The 20,398-nt window shown below is 47.3% G+C and overlaps 1 protein-coding gene across 1 annotated transcript in view; it reads right to left on the bottom strand.

Annotated features, from left to right (window-relative positions):
• Positions 1–8,620, bottom strand: part of LOC119181228 (apolipophorins-like) — a 75,679-nt gene extending 67,059 nt beyond the window's left edge. Inside the window, exon 1 of the mRNA XM_075875546.1 lies at positions 8,315–8,620. Within this exon, the coding sequence (XP_075731661.1) occupies positions 8,315–8,369 (55 nt within the window). The 5' untranslated portion in view covers positions 8,370–8,620. The remainder of the gene's footprint in view (positions 1–8,314) is intronic.
• Positions 8,621–20,398: the final 11,778 nt, after the last annotated feature.

Consider the following 20,398-nt stretch of genomic DNA (forward strand, 5'->3'; position numbering starts at 1 on the left):
GATTGATTGATTGATTGACTGACTGACTGATTACGGGGATTTTTTTTCCAGTTCGGAAAGTCCCATACTGAAGCAAAGTGTCAGTGCGAGGCAGTTCGCGTTCCGTTTCAAAAGTTGAAAATCATGTCGGTATACGCGTGGTGCGCGATGGATCTGCTTAGCGCGCTCATCGACTTATTGCTGTCCAGACTTCTTTTTTTTTTGTCTCTTATGTTCCGAAGTTACGTTAAATAGCACACGCGTATACTTGCAATTAGGAATTAACGCTTATGAATCGTCTTGCATCGTATTCTCAGCGCACAGTCCTTAACAGCTTTCACCTGCAATCGGTCACTCTGTATAGAGAACATAAACTTTATTTGTCGAATCCAGACGATTCGAGTTCAGCGTTTTTTAGTGGGCCTGGGCACCCACCGCGGATGCGGTTCCGAGACCTTGTCTCGAAGCGGCTTCCTCGGCACGCTGGACGGCCCAGAGTTGTGCTGTCAGGTTCGAGCTGAGCAGTTCGGCCAACCAACGCGAGCGGAGGCTGGCGGTGGAAGAGTGAGACGAATCGGCACTGTTCGAATTGTTTATTAGGCCCTGACACTCCCACAGCATGTGACTAAGGGTGGCAACCTCGCCACATGACGTGCATCTGTTTGTAGTGTATATGTCTGGATACATGGCGTGCATGAGTCTAGGGTTTCTGTATGAATCTGTTTGTAATTGTCTGAAGTGTACCGCTTGCGTTCTGTTTAGCCTTTCGTGAGGAGATGGGTATATGCGTCTTTGTAACTGGTAATGTGTGGTGATGTCGTGAAACCTGGTCATACGATCCTCCCATGCCCAGATGTCTACAGTTCCCCGCGGGGGCTAGTCGTCCTCCGGCGATGCTCACTCTGTATAGATACCGTGCTTGCGTGGCCTCGTTCGCGCATGAACAGATGTTTAAACTGAACAGTCAAATCTACACGCGTCATCTGAGTGACGCGCAACACTGGTAAGCTCCAGGTTAGTGTAGGTCAGTTTGAGTTTTGTTAAAGTTTGGCAGTGTCAAAGTATACCAGCGTTATTGCATTGCCTCTTTACCACCTCCCTCTCCTCTACCCCTCTTCCATGGGAATGCGGCAGCTGAGGTTTTATGCGAGCACAATTCTTTGACTGTACATGTATAATATGAAAAGGTCAATCGCCATTATTGCAAGGATAACGGGTATTACGGGATGTATAGCATCATGCCAGGAGCAAGCGTTGCCGATACAAGAACAATTTCTTCATTTTTTTTTCAAGATTAAAGGAAAACCAAATATGTAAACAAAAACTAACGCGCTATGCGTCTCTATACAACCACCCCCATGGATTTCATGCATCTATACGCATGTTACAATATCATTTCCCGCATGTCTTTTTCAAGTAACTGCATTGCATGATAACATTGCTCGCGTTGAAGGCAAGTAAATGTGCACGTTTATTCCCGTCATCAAAAAAAAACGGAAATTCTCCATTAGCACACGTTAGCAGCGGTACGCGCATCTCTACAGACGTAAGACACTCAACATGACGCGTCATCATTTGCATGCGACGATCTGCTCAAGTGGGCAAGAGGCCAAGACTAGAATACGCAAGCAGTGTCACAGAGCGCGCGCAGTCGAGGACAGCCGATAAGGGCACGCGACCGATCCAATCGAAGCGGCTTTCTTCGCTTTTTCGCCGACGGCGCCGCCGTCAACGACGCGCCGATTTGCTTCGCACGAGCCGCCCCGACCCTCACGTCGGCTAAAATGACGAGTGGCAGCAGCAGCAGCAGCAGCCCGACAACCGTCGGCCACCCTTATCTCCATCAAACGGACGCCGGCTGGTCAAGCCACGCTGCTGCGACAGAGCTACGATGCGGCTGAGCGACGGCCCGTCTATGCAGATGACAAAAGGCTCTCAAGAGTTCGCACGAGTGTGGACGCTCACGGGTGCACGCGAACCGAAATGCGTGCAAGTGTAGGAGGTGGAAGCGCTAAAGATAAAAGGTACGATAGCTATAGGCTAGTTGGGACAAATTTGTGTTTAAAGTTTTTTAAGGGGTGGCCTGGAACACTTTTTTGAGTAACCATGGAAATAATTCACTAGAAAACCGTATTACCTCACAAAGCGAACGCCGCAAAAATTTTAAGAATCCGTCCAGTACTAGCGGTGTTACAAAGATTTGTCACACGCTGCAATCACATTCTTCTCCCGTCCCGACGAAAGCGCCGGAAGCTGAGCAGGGAGGGATGGGAGGGGCAAACAAAAAAACGTCACTCGCGCTTCGTGACCTTGGGCATTTTTTTCGTTTTTTTTGTGCATTCGAGCGCACACGCGTTAGAGTTACTGTATATGCTACTACCTAAAAATAGCATATACAGTAACTCTAACACGCGTGAAAAACTGACGGCCTCTCGCGGCGACGTCTGTAACAACCGAACGCGCCATATCAGCCAATGGCTGATCGATGGGCTTACTGGGCTTACTTTCCGTGATTTGTCGAGCGAAGAGAAAGCAATTTTTAGCTGAGTTTGATAATTTATTGTGAAGTCCAGGCCGCATGCTGCGCAATAATATTTGGCTCGCGTGTTGTCTGGAGCCCCTACTACCGATCGGCAGCGTCTTCAGACCATGCTCAAAAAATGTTGCGAAACGCCCCTTTTACGTAAAAAAAAAACAAACTTGCGGGGAACACGAGACAAGTGCCTACAGTTTTCCTTAGCTCCGAAATGAAATCACAGACATGTGGAACAGCGGATTTCACTGTATGGCCAATCAATGCTATATATGGAAGCTAGCAGAGTGAAAGAACGTTCACGACGGACGAAATATTGCACCCCGTATCTGCATATTTCGCAGCACTAAGAAGGATGGGTGCTCGGGGGTTCTTAGAAGGAAATCTCAAGTTAAGCAAAGTTCCTCGTAGTTTGGCATTTGAGCCTGAGACCAACGCATTCCAGGGGCACTCACTTTTCCTTTCGCAATAAAAGGGGTTTTTAGGAACATTGGAATTGAAACAGTGAGGCACTATTGGTTAGGCTTACAAATGAACGCGCGAAGTGAAAACTAACGGAAAAAAAGAGAGAAAAATTACGAACTATGTCCCCGAAGGGAACCTTGATGGGATGTGAATCAGCAGCGGTGCACACGGCGTTGACCTGGTTGAAACGGGCGTCGACGCGTGAGCTGGAAGAACGGTTTGAAGCGAAAATCGGTGTAGCGTTTACTCGAGTAAACGTTTTGTTTGCAACGCAAAGGCACGGAAAGCGGGCTGGGTTTCGTGTAAGTTTCATCGCAGATAAACGAGCCGAAATGGTGTTTCCACTCGACGTGTGTTTGAGCATTGCGGGCGGTGGAGAGGGTGAAGCAAGAAAGAGGCGTGTTGCGAATGGGTGGAGAAGCCGGCAGCTGCGGGTTAGGGAGAAAGTGACGTCAGCGCGCACCTGCGAGGGATGCGTGCAAGAGGTGCGTGACGTCAACGCGCTGCTGCATCTTGACCTACTCGGCACAGCTCCAACACTTGCGGCGAGGAGACGCGATGCGGCGCGTTCGTGTGGACGCACGTACGTACGGCGTTACACACGTGAGTCAAAGAGCTGCTTCGCATCTAAAAAGGCACGCCAGGGCGTTAGACTCTTTCGCGCTATGCACGATGCTGCCCGCGAACTCAAATTGTAAATTACCAATTATGGCTGCGTCTCTGCGGTTTTCAGTAAGCACTGCGTTCTCTATTCGATGTGCGTTATACGTAGACTGTGAATTATTTCCTAACGATCCGCCATGGCAGCCACATCAAGCGGATTTTCGTAACCTTGGTTGTGAAACTCTATTTCAAGTGTCGAACCTGAGTCCTTCAATGGTCGAACCTTTTTTCCTTCCGTATAAATTAACGCACATACTGAATAAACCAGACACTTACACCTGCGATACGCTGTAGACGAGTCCTCCTTTCAAAAACCAAAGAGAGTTATGGGGACTCCCTTTGCGTGGAAGTAACGGCTCCTCACAGGAGAACTCCCTTTATGGAGTTTATCGCGTTTCTCGTAAAATCGAGACTACTCCCTTTGTGTCGAGTCGGGCCGAATGCCCTCATAAACTGAGTTAAACCTAAAACTTCCATGGAGTGCAGCCCCGGACACCCCCCCGCCCACTTTTTTTTTCTGTGTAGAAATGTAAGAGTCAGGAGTTGTGCACCAGAGCTTAAGCTACTCTTGTCGCTGAGATGACGTCTTGTGACATATCCTACGTGATTAGCACTCAAAAAACAACAACAAAAGACGAAATAAAAAATTCCTAAGCTATAAGTATTCGTAGCAGACACGTCAACTATTATTATTTTTTTCTGTGCTACCCTCTACCGTTTTAACGGGACGACCGGTATTGCCAGAACAAAAGCCACGAAGATGAAGAAGCGTTTCCGCTAGGGGTAGGGCCCATGTACCGTGGCACCGTGGAAGGGGAAAAAAATGCAATTACAGCTTCGTTGCATGCTGGCCGTATTATTAGCGAAGGCTAATAATAACAGTGCTAATTATAGTGGTGCTAATTATAATATTGCTAATTATAATAGTGTTAATTACAAATAACAATATTGCTAATAATAATAGGGCTAATTGCGACTAGCCGCAATTAGCATTTACGAAATGAGAAGGTTCGATTCGCAATGCCCTTTCTTAAAGCTCCGTCGATTTTGACAGTCATGGAAATCGGCCTTGACGCTCTATTCCTTGTCCCTGCCACGCATAGCCCGTGGGTGGCGCTCGTGCTCAGAGTCCGCGAACTGAGCCGTTACGGGATGGGCTACCGGTCGACCCTTGCACCAGCACCCAATGAACGGGTTTTACTGTGATTGGCAAGATTTTTCGGAAATGATCACGTAAAATATTTAGCGAGAATACGAATTTAGAGGCCCGCGGAACTTTGTATATGGCGTTTTACACGAAGCAGATCAAACGTTAACACGCTCATGACATATCCATCAGTACACTGAAAAAAGAAGCGCTGAAGCTGACGAACATCAAAAGAAGAGCAGACACAGGACAGCGCCTGACCTGCGTCAGCTCTTCTTATTGTTTTACGGCTCACACCTACCGTTGGGAATTGGCCAAGAACTGATTGGTCTTATAAAATCTTACGGAGTTTTGGAGTGACGTGAGTTATAAAATAAAAACATGACAAATCTTGTGGATTTTTTGATGCTCACTCAAATGTAGCTCTTCTTTTTGTCCTAATTAGCATTGGCACTTTTTTCAGTGTTCATGAACAGACAATTAGCCCAGCAGTCGGTTCTGCTAAAACATATCCGTCTGCCACAACTAACATTAGACAGGCCCTATTTAAAAAAAATCGAGGAAGAAAATTCACAAAATGTACGATTGGGAGGCCTACGTAATGTTCTGTTGCCTTTCCTGTCTGCGGCAACCTCTTTTTTGTGCTAGTGCTGAGATAAAACATTTTATTTTTGAATCATAATAAGCAATAGTCAGGTTATCATTACCTGGGGCACAGTACATAATAAAAACCACAGAATCAATAAGATGTAGCATGCAGACGCGCGTGAATAAAGGGAAAAAATATCGAATATATAAAGCAAAATAATTTCACTATACGGCTAAGTTGAAGCTTCTGCGAGGTCTTGCTCACGTTTCTGGTAGATCTAGAGACCTTTAAAAAGGTGTGAGGACTATCTCACCGTTATATAAAGTATTTGTTCGTACGTTCTCAACGGTGTTCTCTCTTCTGCCATTTTTTCTCCGGTACCTCGAAAGCTTACGTCAGCATAAACTAGTGTAACGGTGCGACGTCGATGCTTTCAGGTGTCACACCTTGAAAATGTCAGATTCCTTCTTTTTTTGTTGTTGTTGAATGTGAGTAACATTTCTCCTCTACGTCTGCGTTCTTGCATACTCGATCAAGAAGTTGGCATTGCTTTTTCGTGTACCAACGTGCTCCCAAACCGGCAGAATAAGAGAGAGAGAAGGAAGACGAAGGATGTAAACAAGCATAAGTACTCGTGCGGTACCTCGATTCCCTGGAATGCTTAGGTGTATTATCGCAACTATTCAATTAAAGTAATAATTCGATCCGGAATTAATTAAATATTCAGTCAAACATTTAAAGCCTACTTTCAGTTCATTTTTAGTACCATCATCACTGCTCTTATACAGTGATGCGATAACGACAAAAAAAAATAGTTTTAATCTGCTGGATTTTTCGAAACACCTTTGCGAACCATTTCATCTAGCCATGGGTAGCCTCGCTGGCTCGGCCACGCCCAAACTGATTGGCGACCACTGCAGTGAATTCAACGGCAACTGCTATGCTATGGATGAATGGCATTTCAACATATGTCGACACGTCTTTCTAAGCCCATGTTGCAAACAGACTAAGTTGAATAGAACTCGCTTTCGCTTTGTTAACTTTCGACGTTTTCTAATTTTGGCTAATGTGTATAGGAAAAATTCAAACCACGAAAGCTAATGAGGTAACTGTGTATACTAGGTATGACCGCTACGTCTAAGTAATGTATAACGTAACTGAGCCAAAGTTTCGTCCATTTACGTCTGCGTGCAAATTAATACATTACGCCGCTTTCCATTAGACGCCTATGTGAGGTACGTTTTCGGATTATTTCTTTTGTCACGCTCTCCATTGTCCATTGCCTGTTGTCCTTCTAATCAAGGAAAATAAAGCTGAACTGAAAGTGAATTGAACATGGTACATCACTATACAGGTCACATATCTGAATTACATGCTTTTGGTCTTCCTATAAGAAACAGACACGACTCTCCAGCCAAGCCTAGTTTTTTAGTATTTTTTTTTCATGCTCCGATATTTCATAACTTTGTCCGGAATGCCACAATCGCAGTGATTTTAACCACATGCTCTGGAGGTGCCCCTCTTTACAAAGAAAAAAAAATGAAGATTTTTCCGAAAACTTCTTGCATTTGATGCTCACGAGTCCGGTTCTAATATCTCATACAACAACTCAAGGCTGTCCAGAAGGCCCATGATGCGGCGGTAAGGCTATGGGCCTCTCCGTCCCTTTACGTGGGAGCGGCCCACGATCCTACTCCTATAAAACAGGAGTGGAATCCTTCAGGACCCTAATAAACGTTTTTCAGCCATCCATCCATACCAAAGGCCAAGGCGAAAAGCCAGAGCGCTTTCGTCCTATCCGTACAATCGTATTCGGAAATAATTGGCCAAAGTGATGCCAAATAGTTATTGACGCCTCATTTTAAATATTACTGAAATAAATTAATTCAGCGAAAAGGAGAGTGAAAGTGTTCATTCGAACGATACGATTGAATTCAGTAATGCAAGTTTCTGTTGCGCTTCGCTCGTCTCTCAGGAGCTGCACTTGCATAAGGCAATGGTGTTTTTTTTTTTTTTTCAGACCTCTCAGTAAATAAAACATGAGCATATTTACTATCATTCTAACAGGAAAAGTTGAACTATCTAAATGAGGGTTCACAAGCTTCCTTTTTTTTTACTTTTTGACTACACGCACATGCTATATCACATGCGATGGGAAAAATAAAACTGTAATATTTCAAATGAGCTGCTTCGAACTATTTCTTTCTCTTAGTATTGCCTACAAGTGCTTAATCAGCCGCAAAATCACCATCCCTCTCTATCATCCAAAGTGAAAGCCCCACGCAGTGCCTTAAATAGTAATTGTAGAAATTACCTAAACATTTCATGAAACGAGTTCCATTCCGCTTTTTTTTTTCGATGACATCGGAAACAATTATTTTATCGAGGCGTCTGATCACAGAGTGCTGCAATTCGATCTTTACTGTTTAGTCGCAAATCTTCGTGAAAGGCAAACAAAATGTCAGTCACCAAAAGGAATACTGAAGCAATGATAAAAAGAATCTATTTTCTTTGAAAGCCAGCTTCGGAACTGACGGACTACATGCCCCATAGTCCAGGGGATCGAACGCAGGACCAAATCAATTGCGGGCGAGACTGTCCGCCATTTCCGCGGAGCTGCGTCCACGCACCCGAAACATTTTACGCTCAAACTGTGCACAAGTATAAATTTCAGCCAATCGAGATGCTGGACAAGGGATCAGCGAAGCCGGCTGTCCAATGGCAGAGAACTTGGGAATTGAAAGCTTTTATGGTTCGGCCCCTGATTTGTTGGGAACCTTGCAAGCCACATGAAGCGGCAAAATGCTTATGTAAAACTAAGGCCACGGTAAATTTCCGACTCCACTTAATTGCTTAATGATCGTATTTTCCAGGTGCTGCGCACCAAGTCTTCACGAGCAAGAACTGTCTCCGCACAGGGGTGCATCCGGGTACTCACCTGCGTAGCAGGTAGCCACTGCCCAGCAGGACAGTGCTAGGAGCCTGATCAGCATGGTGCTTCAAAGGTCCACTGAGCCCGAAGCAGCCGACCCGCAGCCACTTATCCCTTGCCGCTATCGCACTCCACCGAGCCCTCTCAGAGAAAGGGATGGGGGGAAGGGGGGGACCGCGATGCCGACCCGCGGGGCCGCTAGACGAGAAGACGGCGCTCGCGTCGGTTCCTGCGCTGTCGTCGTCGTCGACGGAGCTTGTGGGCTTGCGCAACGCCGCTTACTCGGGCATGTCCAAACAAGGATGCTCTCGATTCAATCACGGCCGTCGCGCAGCGCAGCCGACGGCCTTTAAAACGCGCCCAGGGTGACGGTCTAGGTACTTGCGTGGGCAGCCATTGGACAGCTGGACGATCACGTGGCTACGAGACCGCTCACCTTCATTGGTCAGTGGCGCCGACGGGAACCGTGACACTTTTCTTTTTCTTCTTGCCACTTGCTCAAGACGGTGCGATACCGCAGCCCCGATGGCCCGCGCTGGAGCCCTCGAGCTTACCCCACCCTTGTGCAGGAAGGAACTCGAGAGAGTTCAGTAACCCACAGTTTGCGCGCGGCCTGTTATCGCCAGTGGCCCTTCTCATCGCTTGGTCCTTGTTTTAGCCGTTACGTAGCTACAAGAAGCGGTCATCATAGTTGGAAAGAGGAATCTCCACCCAATCTTCGTGGAGATTCCTGTTCTTTGCTGGAGTGCGAATCCTCTTACAAAGTGAAACAATGTCTACAAGTGTTTGCAGGGGTGCTTGTCAAGTATGTCTATCTCGCTTACACCTAAAAGGTAAAGTTGCTTAGAGTTTGCAAGTAAAATATGCCTTCCGAACCAGAAATAAGTTCAGATAAAGATGGCATTTAAGTCCTGGAGCAAGGAGTGTGGCCGTTGCTAACGTTTCGACCACGTGGTTTCGACAAAAAGACGGTAGTAGACCTTTAATGAAGACAAGTCAACTTGTCGAAACCTTGACTCCAACGGCCTCCTTGGTCCTGATGAAGCGAATTCACGGAAAATGTACGGGGCTACGTATCTGGACGGGACGAGGTGAAATTCAATGCATGAACGATTGAAACGAAATCTGATTAATAAGTAAAGCGGTAACGCGAATAAAAACAGCAACACGCTGTTGACGGAAAAACTGCGGGACAACGACGCAAGACTTTATACATCGATAGTGTTAACGAATTAAACGATGATACGAGAACCATACCGTACTCGGCCCAACATCAGAATTCCATAACAAAGCAAGTAACAGCGATAAGTTAATACCACATATGTGAAATGGCGATGAACGATACGTATACTCTACTGTTGTGGAAATAATAAAAAAAATGTGAAACAATTCGAGAATTTAAACAATTGATAATGAACATGTTTCTTGCTCTGGGCGTGGTAGTGTTGTAAAATTTCGTTCTCCATCATAATGTTACAGAATAAGATTGTTACTAGTATAACTTAATTAATTTGTAAAGCTTTGTTATTTTTTGTATTTGTGCCTATGTTCCTATTGTGACTGCATAATTACGTTATGTTGATTACTTTCATTATGTTATTATTGTATTTGGTGACTATATGCTCACCGTACTAATGATTATGTCCTTTTTTATTCATTATGTTACAAAGATGATTTATTTGAAAATCATTTGCTTAGTGGGGCAGCAGATCACGCCCTAGTGAGAAGGTTTAAGTCCCCCTTTTAAGTCCTCCTTGCGGGCAAACCCTGTATACGTGTTATGCCCCCCCCCCCCCCCCCAAAAAAAAGTGTCAGTGATACAAAAAGAATGATGCCATGTCAATATATCCAATCCCCAACGCGCACTGAAGTTCAAAGATATGTTGAGATCTGATGGAACAACTACGTAATGTACATGGAGATTGAAGCGACGTTAATGGCTTTTCAAAGTTGACAGAATACCAAGGCTCGCATTCACAAATATGTTTTACTCTAAATATTTTCGTAAGAGAATATATCAACCAATCACGACATGGGGCATGCCGTTAGCGAAGCAATCTTACTAACAGGAAATATCGGTCGCGAAAGAAAAGCTTTACGAATTCAGCCCCAGTTTTATGTGGCTCATATAGGGTCCTGAACTGACTACGTATACACACCCAAGATCCATCAAATGACCCAACAGTTTCTTTTTATTTTCATAAAGTCTTTCCTCTCCGATCCACTAGGACACATACTTCAATTACTCAGGTTGCCCATTACAGTGTGTGCTTGTTAATCGCATTATGTATGAATGCGGCATTTGAATCATGTCATCTATCCGCTTGGTTGTGCGGCCACGCAAACACCACCTGCAAGCTATAACTGTGAGTTCAAGCGCACGAATGAACAGAAAGGAAGAGAGGACAAGCGCTTGTCCTCTCTTCTTTTCTGTTTATCCGTGCGCTTGAACTGACAGTTATACCATGCATATCCAACTAGCCCAACTTTCGATTCTGTTACCACCTGCAAGCACTGCATACTATCTCCATACTTTCATCAAGTCGAGAAACAATAATATGATGTGGGATGCGTGCGAACGCGAACGCTGGTTTCACCATATATTTTTCGTTCGCAGGACCAACGCTTTCGCTATATCTTAACTCCATCTCCCACTACTTAGATGTAAGAAAAAAAAAATGTTAGGCACTGCATGGCTCGAGGCTTACAGATAGATCAGTTGGTCTTGCCTGAGGGAATACTGACGAGCGGGAGTGGGAAAATATTGGGGAGTTTTTTTTTTTTTTTTTGAGGCCTTAAAGAAATAGCATCAAAGCCACTGCGCATGCGCAAAACCCAAACCAAGTTTGAGTTTAGGATTGGGAACGCTATTTCTCGTATTTAGCGGAAGCCCCAAAGCCTGCCCCACAATGTTTGGGTCAGACAAACATGACGGCACTAGAGACTATAGAGTGACATAGAATAGGGGGATTGTCCAAAGCGCCGCGAAAACTCATCGCTCCTGCTTGACCCAAAGCGTCCATACGCAAAGGGCTTTGGGGCCCCTCTATTCGAAAACTGCATAGTGTCACACGTGTTATTTTGATGAGCTCGGTTTAAATTCACAATGAATGTCAGCAATGCTCGGCGCAGATCGCGCCTAATGTGTTCGAGAAGCAACACGATTGTAGTAGATCGTTTCGTTACGACTGCGCGCAGGACGCGAATAGCCATGCTCATTCCAGAGATTACGCGACCACCAGTGATAAGGATGGAAAGTTCGATGCGCCATGTATAAACTACAGTGAGACCTAGCGACTAACAGATTATGGACGGCCGACGCTCTTACCGCCGGTATCAGCGTTCAGCACGCACTGCTTGCTGTAGTTTGATGGTATCTTCGACTGGGTGTCACTGTTCTCCGATCCAGAGGTGGATGGTGATGATGAAAAACATTTATTATAAAAGAGAGAGGTACGGGACCAAAGCATGACCCCGCTACATGGTCGGCGTCCTTAGTCCGGGACACCGCATGACGAGGCCCCTACTCGCGCCCGTCTCACCAGAGCCCGTTGAGACTCTAGTGATGAGCAGTTGAGGAGGGCAGTCTCACATGCCTGTCGGGAAGGGGTAGGGGAAGGGGGTAGGTGGGGATTTTTCGGACATGCCCATACTATGTGGAAGATATCACACGACTCCCCACAGTGTGGGCACCGCCCATCTGTGTTCGCATCGAAATGTTTTAGGATTGCAGGACAGAGTAGAGTACCTGTCTGCAGGCGCCTTAGAGTTCGCTCTTCCGCCTTACTCAGCCCTTTTGCAGAAGCCCGGTAAAGGCGGTGAGTGTCGCGATAATAGGTCAGAATTTCTTTGAACCGCAGCAGCGGTGTATTGGCCTCCGAGTCATAAGAGCCAAGGTGAGGAGCCCGGTGGGTAAGCGCTCGGGCGGCCGCGTCAGCGGCCTCATTACCTCGTAAGCCCTGATGGCCAGGAGCCCATACGATGCGTTTCGGGGCTGGATCAGCGAGAGCCCGTTTTAGAAAGGTGGACGAATTGCTCGCACTCTGAGTCAGAGTACAAACACGCGAGCCGAAGGTCAAACCCGTTGCCGGAGGAAAATCGGCACAGGAGGAACCACGTGCCTACAGCGAAGATCCGCTTCCCAAAGCCATGTTGAAGCCTAGCCGAAGCTCTCCACGCTCTCAAACAAAAATGGCTGACGCGCGGATGAAACAAGCCGTTGAACAAGAAAACGCTCAGCCAGGAGAATTCCTGGTAGCAGTCACCGCTTACGTCGTCATTGCTGTCGCAGCTTTCGCCGCTGGTCTCTGGTAAATTTACAAAGGGGATAACATCAGCTCAGCGCTTAAACAGGCGATATTTGACACGTTGACCGAATTGCGCAGATACCAGACGACGCGATAATTGCCGCCGCGACCACCGCACGTCTTCTGATCACCTGACCGGAAGCGCTCGCACTGTTCCGTCGAAAGAGCGCAGAACAGCTCAGAGCGCTCGACGAGCGAAGACCAGCCTAAAGCCACAACCAGCCGAATGCCATGCCACTCGCGAGATCACTCAGAGCGTTCAAAAACGACCAGTCTATGAGATGCCATCAGTTTCCACTTTCCCGGCCACAAGTTCAGCCAAATAAAGAAGTTAATTTTGGACGCGCTGCCTCTACCTTCGTCCGCGTCACGACCCAGTGACAATAGAAGGACACCATATATGTTGCAGAGGCGTATTATTCCCACCGCCACCACCGAAATTGAGCAAGAAACATGTAGGCTGCCGAACGAAGAAGTTACAAACCCTATCCTACCCGAGTCCAGCTATTACGCGCATAATACACCCAGACTTATACACGACAGACAAGTGCAGACATTGCCACTCTAGAGCCACCTTAGAAGACATACCAAGGGGATGTCCAGGCATAATAAACAACAACCGTTATGGAGCCTTAAACAGCGGACAGCCTCCACGCATGTGTGAGCTTGCGTTCCTCAGCTCGGACCTAAAGCAACAACTCTGGCCCGTCCTGCAAGCCGAGGAAGCCGCCAAGGGCCAGCAACCCTTGACCGAAGCCTAGGCGGCATTCAGGTCCATCCCACAAATGCGCAGGGCGCTGAATAAAGTTATTTGATCTCATCTGCCACGGTTTGGCTACGCTAAGCTACGTACAAAATCACGATCAAGAGTCTCAGCCAGTGCCAATTGCGACTAAAAATTGGAAACTCTTAGAACGTTACATTCGTCACGGGTGCGCTAATAAGTTTCAAATGTATCTTAGCGTATTCCGGCCGATTTGATCGTTTCTATCAACATATTTTTCATACTTGACCTTTTGGAACGTTAAACCCAACATATCAATCAATCTATGAACCTGACCGCCTACGTCTAGGTGCTCCCGTGATCGCCCACTTAACTTGGTGTAGACCAATATTAGTATGGGAGGGCAAGATGGTAGGGCGAATATGACTCGCTGGCCAGGACATAAATAACGTCACAATCCCGTTGTGTACGTCGTCAAACCCTTTTCAAACAGAATTACACCAGTCACCTTCCAGCTCCCCGGACGACGGCTCCTGGAGGCCTAGCCCGGGCCAGTGATTCCTCGTTGGATCCTTTATGGATCCAACGAGGACCTATACCTACCTATACCTATACTTATAGGTATACCTATACCTATACTTATGGACCTATACCTACCTACCTACCTACCTACCTACCTACCTACCTACCTACCCACCAACCTATTTACCCACCTACCTACCTACCTACCTACATACCTACCTACCTACCTACCTACCTACCTACCTACCTACCTACCTACCTACCTACCTACCTACCTACCGCGGCCCTCCGCCCGTTCGCAGGCCTCCTGGACTGGCGAGTATTGGACTGAGAGTTCACGGCTTTTGAGAGCCCTCTCCCAGTCTTGATCTGTTGTATTAACAGCAACAGCAGTAACATTTAATTTATCCTTATCGGCATCATAGGCATACACAGGGTTCTCCGTTATAGGGGGCAGGGCAAGTTACAACGCAGCGCAGCCCCCGCCCCCTATGTCAATATAAAGTGACCCCCCCCCCCCCCCGCCTCCCGGCTGACTAGGATTCTTCAACACGCGCACCTAAATCTAAACACACGGGTTTCCATCATTCTTCCTACATCGAAATGCGGCCTCCTCAGCCGAAATTGAAGCCCAGGACCTTCGGGTGAGCAGCCAATCAGCCTGTCGCATTACATCAAACGTAAGTCAAAACTAAAGAAAAAATGGCGAAGCTTGCAAAAAGCCACGAAGGGCATGAAACAGTAAAACTTGACAATTCTGACGACTAATCTGCTTGCTTCTTAGTTTTGTGTAGGCGTTAGCTAGGTGACGAGGGTTGTTTCTCAGAAATCCTGTTCTAGGCCGCCACACTGAAGCTAACCGCTGCTGAAGCTATAGGTGTAGCTAACCCCCGTACTCAGAAACGATCCTTGACTTGAACCTGACTTGAAAGCACCTTCGGTGCAGCGCGTTTGAATCACGTTTGTGCTGCCCTAGTATTGCCCTAGTTGAACCACAGTCAGTCACAGACACGACACGGATGCCCAAACTCCAGAGACGGAACCTCGCGCTGAAACCGTGCGCACCGCTCACCGTCGTTGGCGAATAGGCCTTCCACCACTTCGGGGTCTTCTCGCTGCCTTTATCGTTCCCTATAGTATTCTCTCGTTGTATGTACCCGGAGTCATCGGCTCGCCGCTGTCGCTTCGCACATTTCTTGGCCTGTCGCCTTACTCATTTGTAGCGTACCAGTGGCGAGTAGTGGTGTCCACCCAATACACACCCGTTTATTATAATGACAGTTTTCTGCTAGGCCACAGAGCAGCACGTGCCCTTTTGATGACGACAGTTTTCTTTTTTTGGCGCGAAGCTCCTCTTTGTCTAACTTTGTCATGCGTCTCGCGTAACCGAGAGAAGAAGAGACGAGAAGGAAAAGAAGACAGTGTCTGCCGAACAGTATAATAGACGGCGCTGTCTCATAGAAGTACAAACTGCAGTTTAGTGAGGATATTCTAGATGGCGCTGCACCACTGCTCTGCGACTGGCTGCTGCGCGGGCTGTGTATGGGTACGCGGAGAACGAGTACCTCTCTCAGTCTCCTGGATAGTCACCGTACGTGGCGGACCGTTGGTGGGGCATGAACGAAGCAGAGCGGCGGGCGCGTTGAAGACGCTTGCGCTCGGCTTCCTTGGCTCGCGTCTCGTCGGTGTTACCCGCGCGCCGTCTGCGTTCTCGAACGCGATCGGAGGCATAAACGCATGCACGGACGGACGGACACACGGACGGACGGGCGCTTCGCCAAAATCATCATCATTCACTCCGTGGATATGCTGTGATTTCTTTAGTATACCAGTGGTGGGCATAGGGAGATTTACCCAATTTCTTAGGAATATATACGCGTTTATTGTTATTCCAATTTTTTGATTAAGCCACTCGGCACATACCCGCAGGCCTCACGAATTGCGGATAACTTCAATAGCTTCGCTGCTCGAAGCGTAGCGGGAAAATGTTTACGCGTCCTGCGTATACGTTAAGAGACAAGTCGCGACAACATGCGCGCTCGGCAGCCGCCAGCGGCCTTGCCCGGTCGCGCCTCTTTTCTCCGATAATTTCGTCCGCACTGTTTCCGGGCGGCCGGCAAGCAGCGATTGCGCGCATCTCAACGAGACGGCCCTCCGGTAAACAAGACGCAAAGAAGGAAGAACGGTGTAAAATGTCCCTCGTCTCTGCTCCCTCAGTCGTCCTAAACGCCCTGATAACAAGAGCCTTCCTCAAGGTCTATTCAAATAGGTCGTGAACGTTCGGGGGAAAAGCGCTTGAAGCTATTGCCAGCGACATCAGCGTGAGTTAGGGGAGTTGCGATTGAAGCGGGACTATGTTTGGAGGGAACAAATATTAATCGTGAAAAACCAAGTTTGATTCAAAGTGGAAGGAATCGCTATGTTTTACGAATGACTCCCCCCCCCCAACAATGTTATGTAGGTGTAATTATGTAGATTATTCCGTCACTTCATGGTGTACGACGAGCAGTCGCGCGCTCATTTTCCGCATTTACACCCACACTACTAATTATTTTTGATAACTGGGATTTCACGTTCCAAAACCACGAAATGATTATGAGGGACGCCTTAGTGGAGGGCTCCCGAAACTTTCACCATCTGGTGTTCTTTAACGTGCACAACCATTGCACAGAACACAGGCCTCTACATTTTAGCCTACATCAAAATGCGACCGCATTGGCCAGGCTCCAGCCTTCGGCTCAGCAGCCGAACACCCTAGCCACTGACCCTCCGAGGCGAACCTCCTGTACTACTAGTATTGGATAGTAGGGTGTCTGGTAGTAGGGGCGCAGGCGTTTTTTTTTTTTTTCGTGGGTAGGGGAGTGGGAGGAGGGGAATCTCGAATCTGAAGTTGGGTCCGGGCAGGCAGATGTGGTCGAGTGTCGTTTTGGGCTCTGTATGCCATGAAAATAAAATTAGGGGAGGGGGGCGGGCACGGGCTACATTACTATTTGATTTACATCTACGGCAGTAACTTCAATTGGCTCCTCTAGAATGTCTCACTAGAATACTTAACTCTCCCCGCAATTTTTCTTCTACACATAGAAGGAAGCACAAAGTTTTTTTTTTTTTCCATGAGCTGACGAATGTGGCTGTCTCGTGGTGGGGCGTCATCATCAGTGCAATACGCCATGGTCCCTCATTGCACCCTGTCCACCAATCAAAACGTGGCGCTCGGAGTAAGGGCTGGTAAACACTCCTCCCCGCTGCCCCGAACTTCAGAAACTACTTTATTTTTAAATGCGAAGCATTTCTTAGCGAACTTCGGCGACATTGAGCGTATCTATCTATCTATCTATCTATCTATCTATCTATCTATCTATCTATCTATCTATCTATCTATCTATCTATCTATCTATCTATCTATCTATCTATCTATCTATCTCTCTATCTCTCTATCTCTCTATCTCTCTATCTATCTATCTATCTATCTATCTATCTAGCCGCCTACGACTTTCAGCTCTCCTGGCCGTTTGGATAATGGTATCAATACCAAACTTGGTAGGATATAACATTACTGTATGACAAACAAAACTCACTTGTCATAACATGAAAGTAATGACATGTATGTCATGAATGTCATGATTTACATTTTATGGTCCTGCAGCTCTTCCGGTGGTTTCGTTCACATGGCATGTTGCAAAATTAGTATGGTTGGCATGATTGCATGACAAACACAAGCGACAGACCTTAACATGAAAATCGTCACATACGTGTCATGTAACAACAAGACTACATGCCACGCTCATGATGCGCTCGCGGCCGTTTCGGTAGCGTCACATTTACCGAATTTGGTATTACGGGACATGAATGGATGATAAAAGTATGATACTTGTGCAAACATAATGAACATGAGATGCATGTCATGTAAGAACATGACTACAAGCTACGCTCATGATGCACTCGCGGCCATTTTGCTAGCTTCACATGTACCAAACTCGGTATTACGCGATGCGAACGGACGACATAGGTAAATGAGACATCCAAACACGATAATCACGACATACGTGTCATGTAACAACATGACTACATGCCACACTGATGATGCGCTCGCGGTCATTTCGCTAGCTTCACATATGCCAAATTTGGTATTACGTTACGACAATGGATGACGAAGGTATGTGACTGGTGCAAACATGATAATCATGAGATGCGTGTCATGTGAGAACATGAGTATACATGCCACAGTCAATGCACTAATACATTTCTATGTGACACGTTGCGCGTGCTCGCCGGCGTTCATTTTGTCGCGTCACGCCGGCGTTGCCACGCCAGGCGCCGGTCCTGCCATATACTCGCAGACGCACGCTGCGTTGCTTTGACGCATGCGCGTTTCAGTGCGTCTGGCGTCCCTCCGTCACAAAAAGAGGGAGACGCAGTGTTGTCCGGGTAACACATCGGCGCGAAATTCAGCATGTCGCATTTCGCACCGGTTGTCGTCGGGCCGCGCCGACGGACGCTGGTCGCGCCTGGCGACAGACTATAGAGTGTTCGCGTTTTGCTAGCGTAGAGTAGCTGTGCCCAGTGTGCGCGCATCAACGCTACATTAGAGTATATTGGGCCCTTCATGATGCGCTCGCGGCCGTTTTGCTATCTCCACATATAGCAAATTTGGTGTTACGTGACGTCAATGGATGACGAAATATATGACTGGTGCGAAAATGATAATCCTGGCACGCGTGTCATGTAAGAACATGACAACATACCATGCTCATAGCGTGCTCGCGGCCGTTTTGCTAGCCCCACGTATACTACATTTGGTATCACGTGACGTGAATAGATGACGAAGGTAAACGACATATCCAAACATTATAATCATGTCCCGGAAGTCATGTACGGCATCATTTACCTCCACCTCGTAAGGTAAGCTAATTTTAAAGTGATATATCAACGTTTCTCCTTCGCGCTTCGCATATCATCGATTCCCACTGTACGTGGGATCTGCCAATATTTTTCTTAATTTTTATTGCTGTAAATAGGACAGGGAATACAACAGGAACGCACATATAACGTCCATTTCTAGAAAAAAAAAACGAAACGAACGCCAGTGGGAGTACCATCTCACGAGTCTAACCCCCGCATTCAGAAATCGCTCCTTGACCTAACTTGCCACTGCCTTCGATGCAGGGAAAGCGCCTTTCGAACGCGCTGTCTTTAGGCGGTGCCAATGCAGCACAAACGCGTTTAAAACGCGCTACTTTGCGGTGATGGCAAGTCGAGTTCAAGCTTAGGAAGCGTTTCTGAATATCCATGTTACACGGGTAAGATCCGTACTTATGACCGATCACAGAATATGTTGATGCGTTGCTTTTCAATAGCGGAGCTGTTTAAGCCGGGCGTAGTGTGTCCACTGAATCTGAGAACTGCCATCATCACGAACCGACTTGCTCTGTCTCTTTCGCAGCGCGGAAACGTTCCAGATACAGGCAAGCCAGAGACGGAGCGCTAGCCAATGCGAGCCAGAGTAAAAGCTGTGGGTGTACTTTAGTAAACATGGATGGACGCTAGGATGAATCCTTACATAAAGGGTGAACGAAGGGTGGACGGAAACCGCTTCATTGAAAGTCCGTCATGTTTAACAACCCGGCACCAGGTCTTCCATGAGGGGACTTCTAGGCTTTGCCAACGTTGGGCTTTGCCTCATCGCCGCCTCTCGGGCCCACTGGAATGCCCCAGCTTGTGTCTTGAAGTTGTGTCAGAGAGGCGGCTCACTTCGACGCAAGAGCATCTGGAGCTGGCATTTTAGCTGCTGTAACAGGGCACTCCCACAACATTTGCGAGGGCGTCGCTCGAGTTGACTGACACAATTTGCAAGTAGCACTCGCGTATTTTTCGCGGGGAAGATGTGCCGCAATCGGACCGAAAATGTGTCGCAATCGAAGTTGTCGCCAGACGACTGCCTGTCGTCGTTTCAGCTTGGGATGAGCTGGGGACTACGTACGCTTGCCTAACTGTATCGTCTTGCTTTACACGGTGTAACCATTGTAATATCAGCGTTAGAGCTTCATTAGACTTGCCAAACTTTGCGAAACTTCATATAGCATAACCAAGCAAAACCATCAAGTAACAAAAAAAAATGCAGCTCCGCGTTCATGCGACGGTGGAGTGCGCCGCAAATGCATTCCCTCCCCTTCCAGTCATCCTGCGCCCCATACGCAATGAAGAGCTGCTGGACAACCTCTGCGACGGGCCTTCCGAGGTCCGCCAGCGGGCCCATGCCGTCGCCGAAGTCATCCAAGGCGATAGTTATAGCGCGAAAACAAAACGACGACACAGAGACAAGAAGAACACAAAAGACACTCTGTGTCGTCGTTTTGTTTTCGCGCTATAACTATCGTCATGCCATACCAACTAGCACAAGCTGCCACTCATCACAAGGACGCTGCCCTACGGTTCCACCCCCCGCATGCTTGGTTTATCCATTTTTAATAATATGTTTTCTGTCTCCTCTGTACCTTTAGCCATGCAACAGAAACACCATGCAACACAGGCAACACG

This window comes from Rhipicephalus microplus, chromosome 10, assembly GCF_043290135.1.
Source record: "Rhipicephalus microplus isolate Deutch F79 chromosome 10, USDA_Rmic, whole genome shotgun sequence".
NCBI lineage: Eukaryota > Metazoa > Arthropoda > Arachnida > Ixodida > Ixodidae > Rhipicephalus > Rhipicephalus microplus.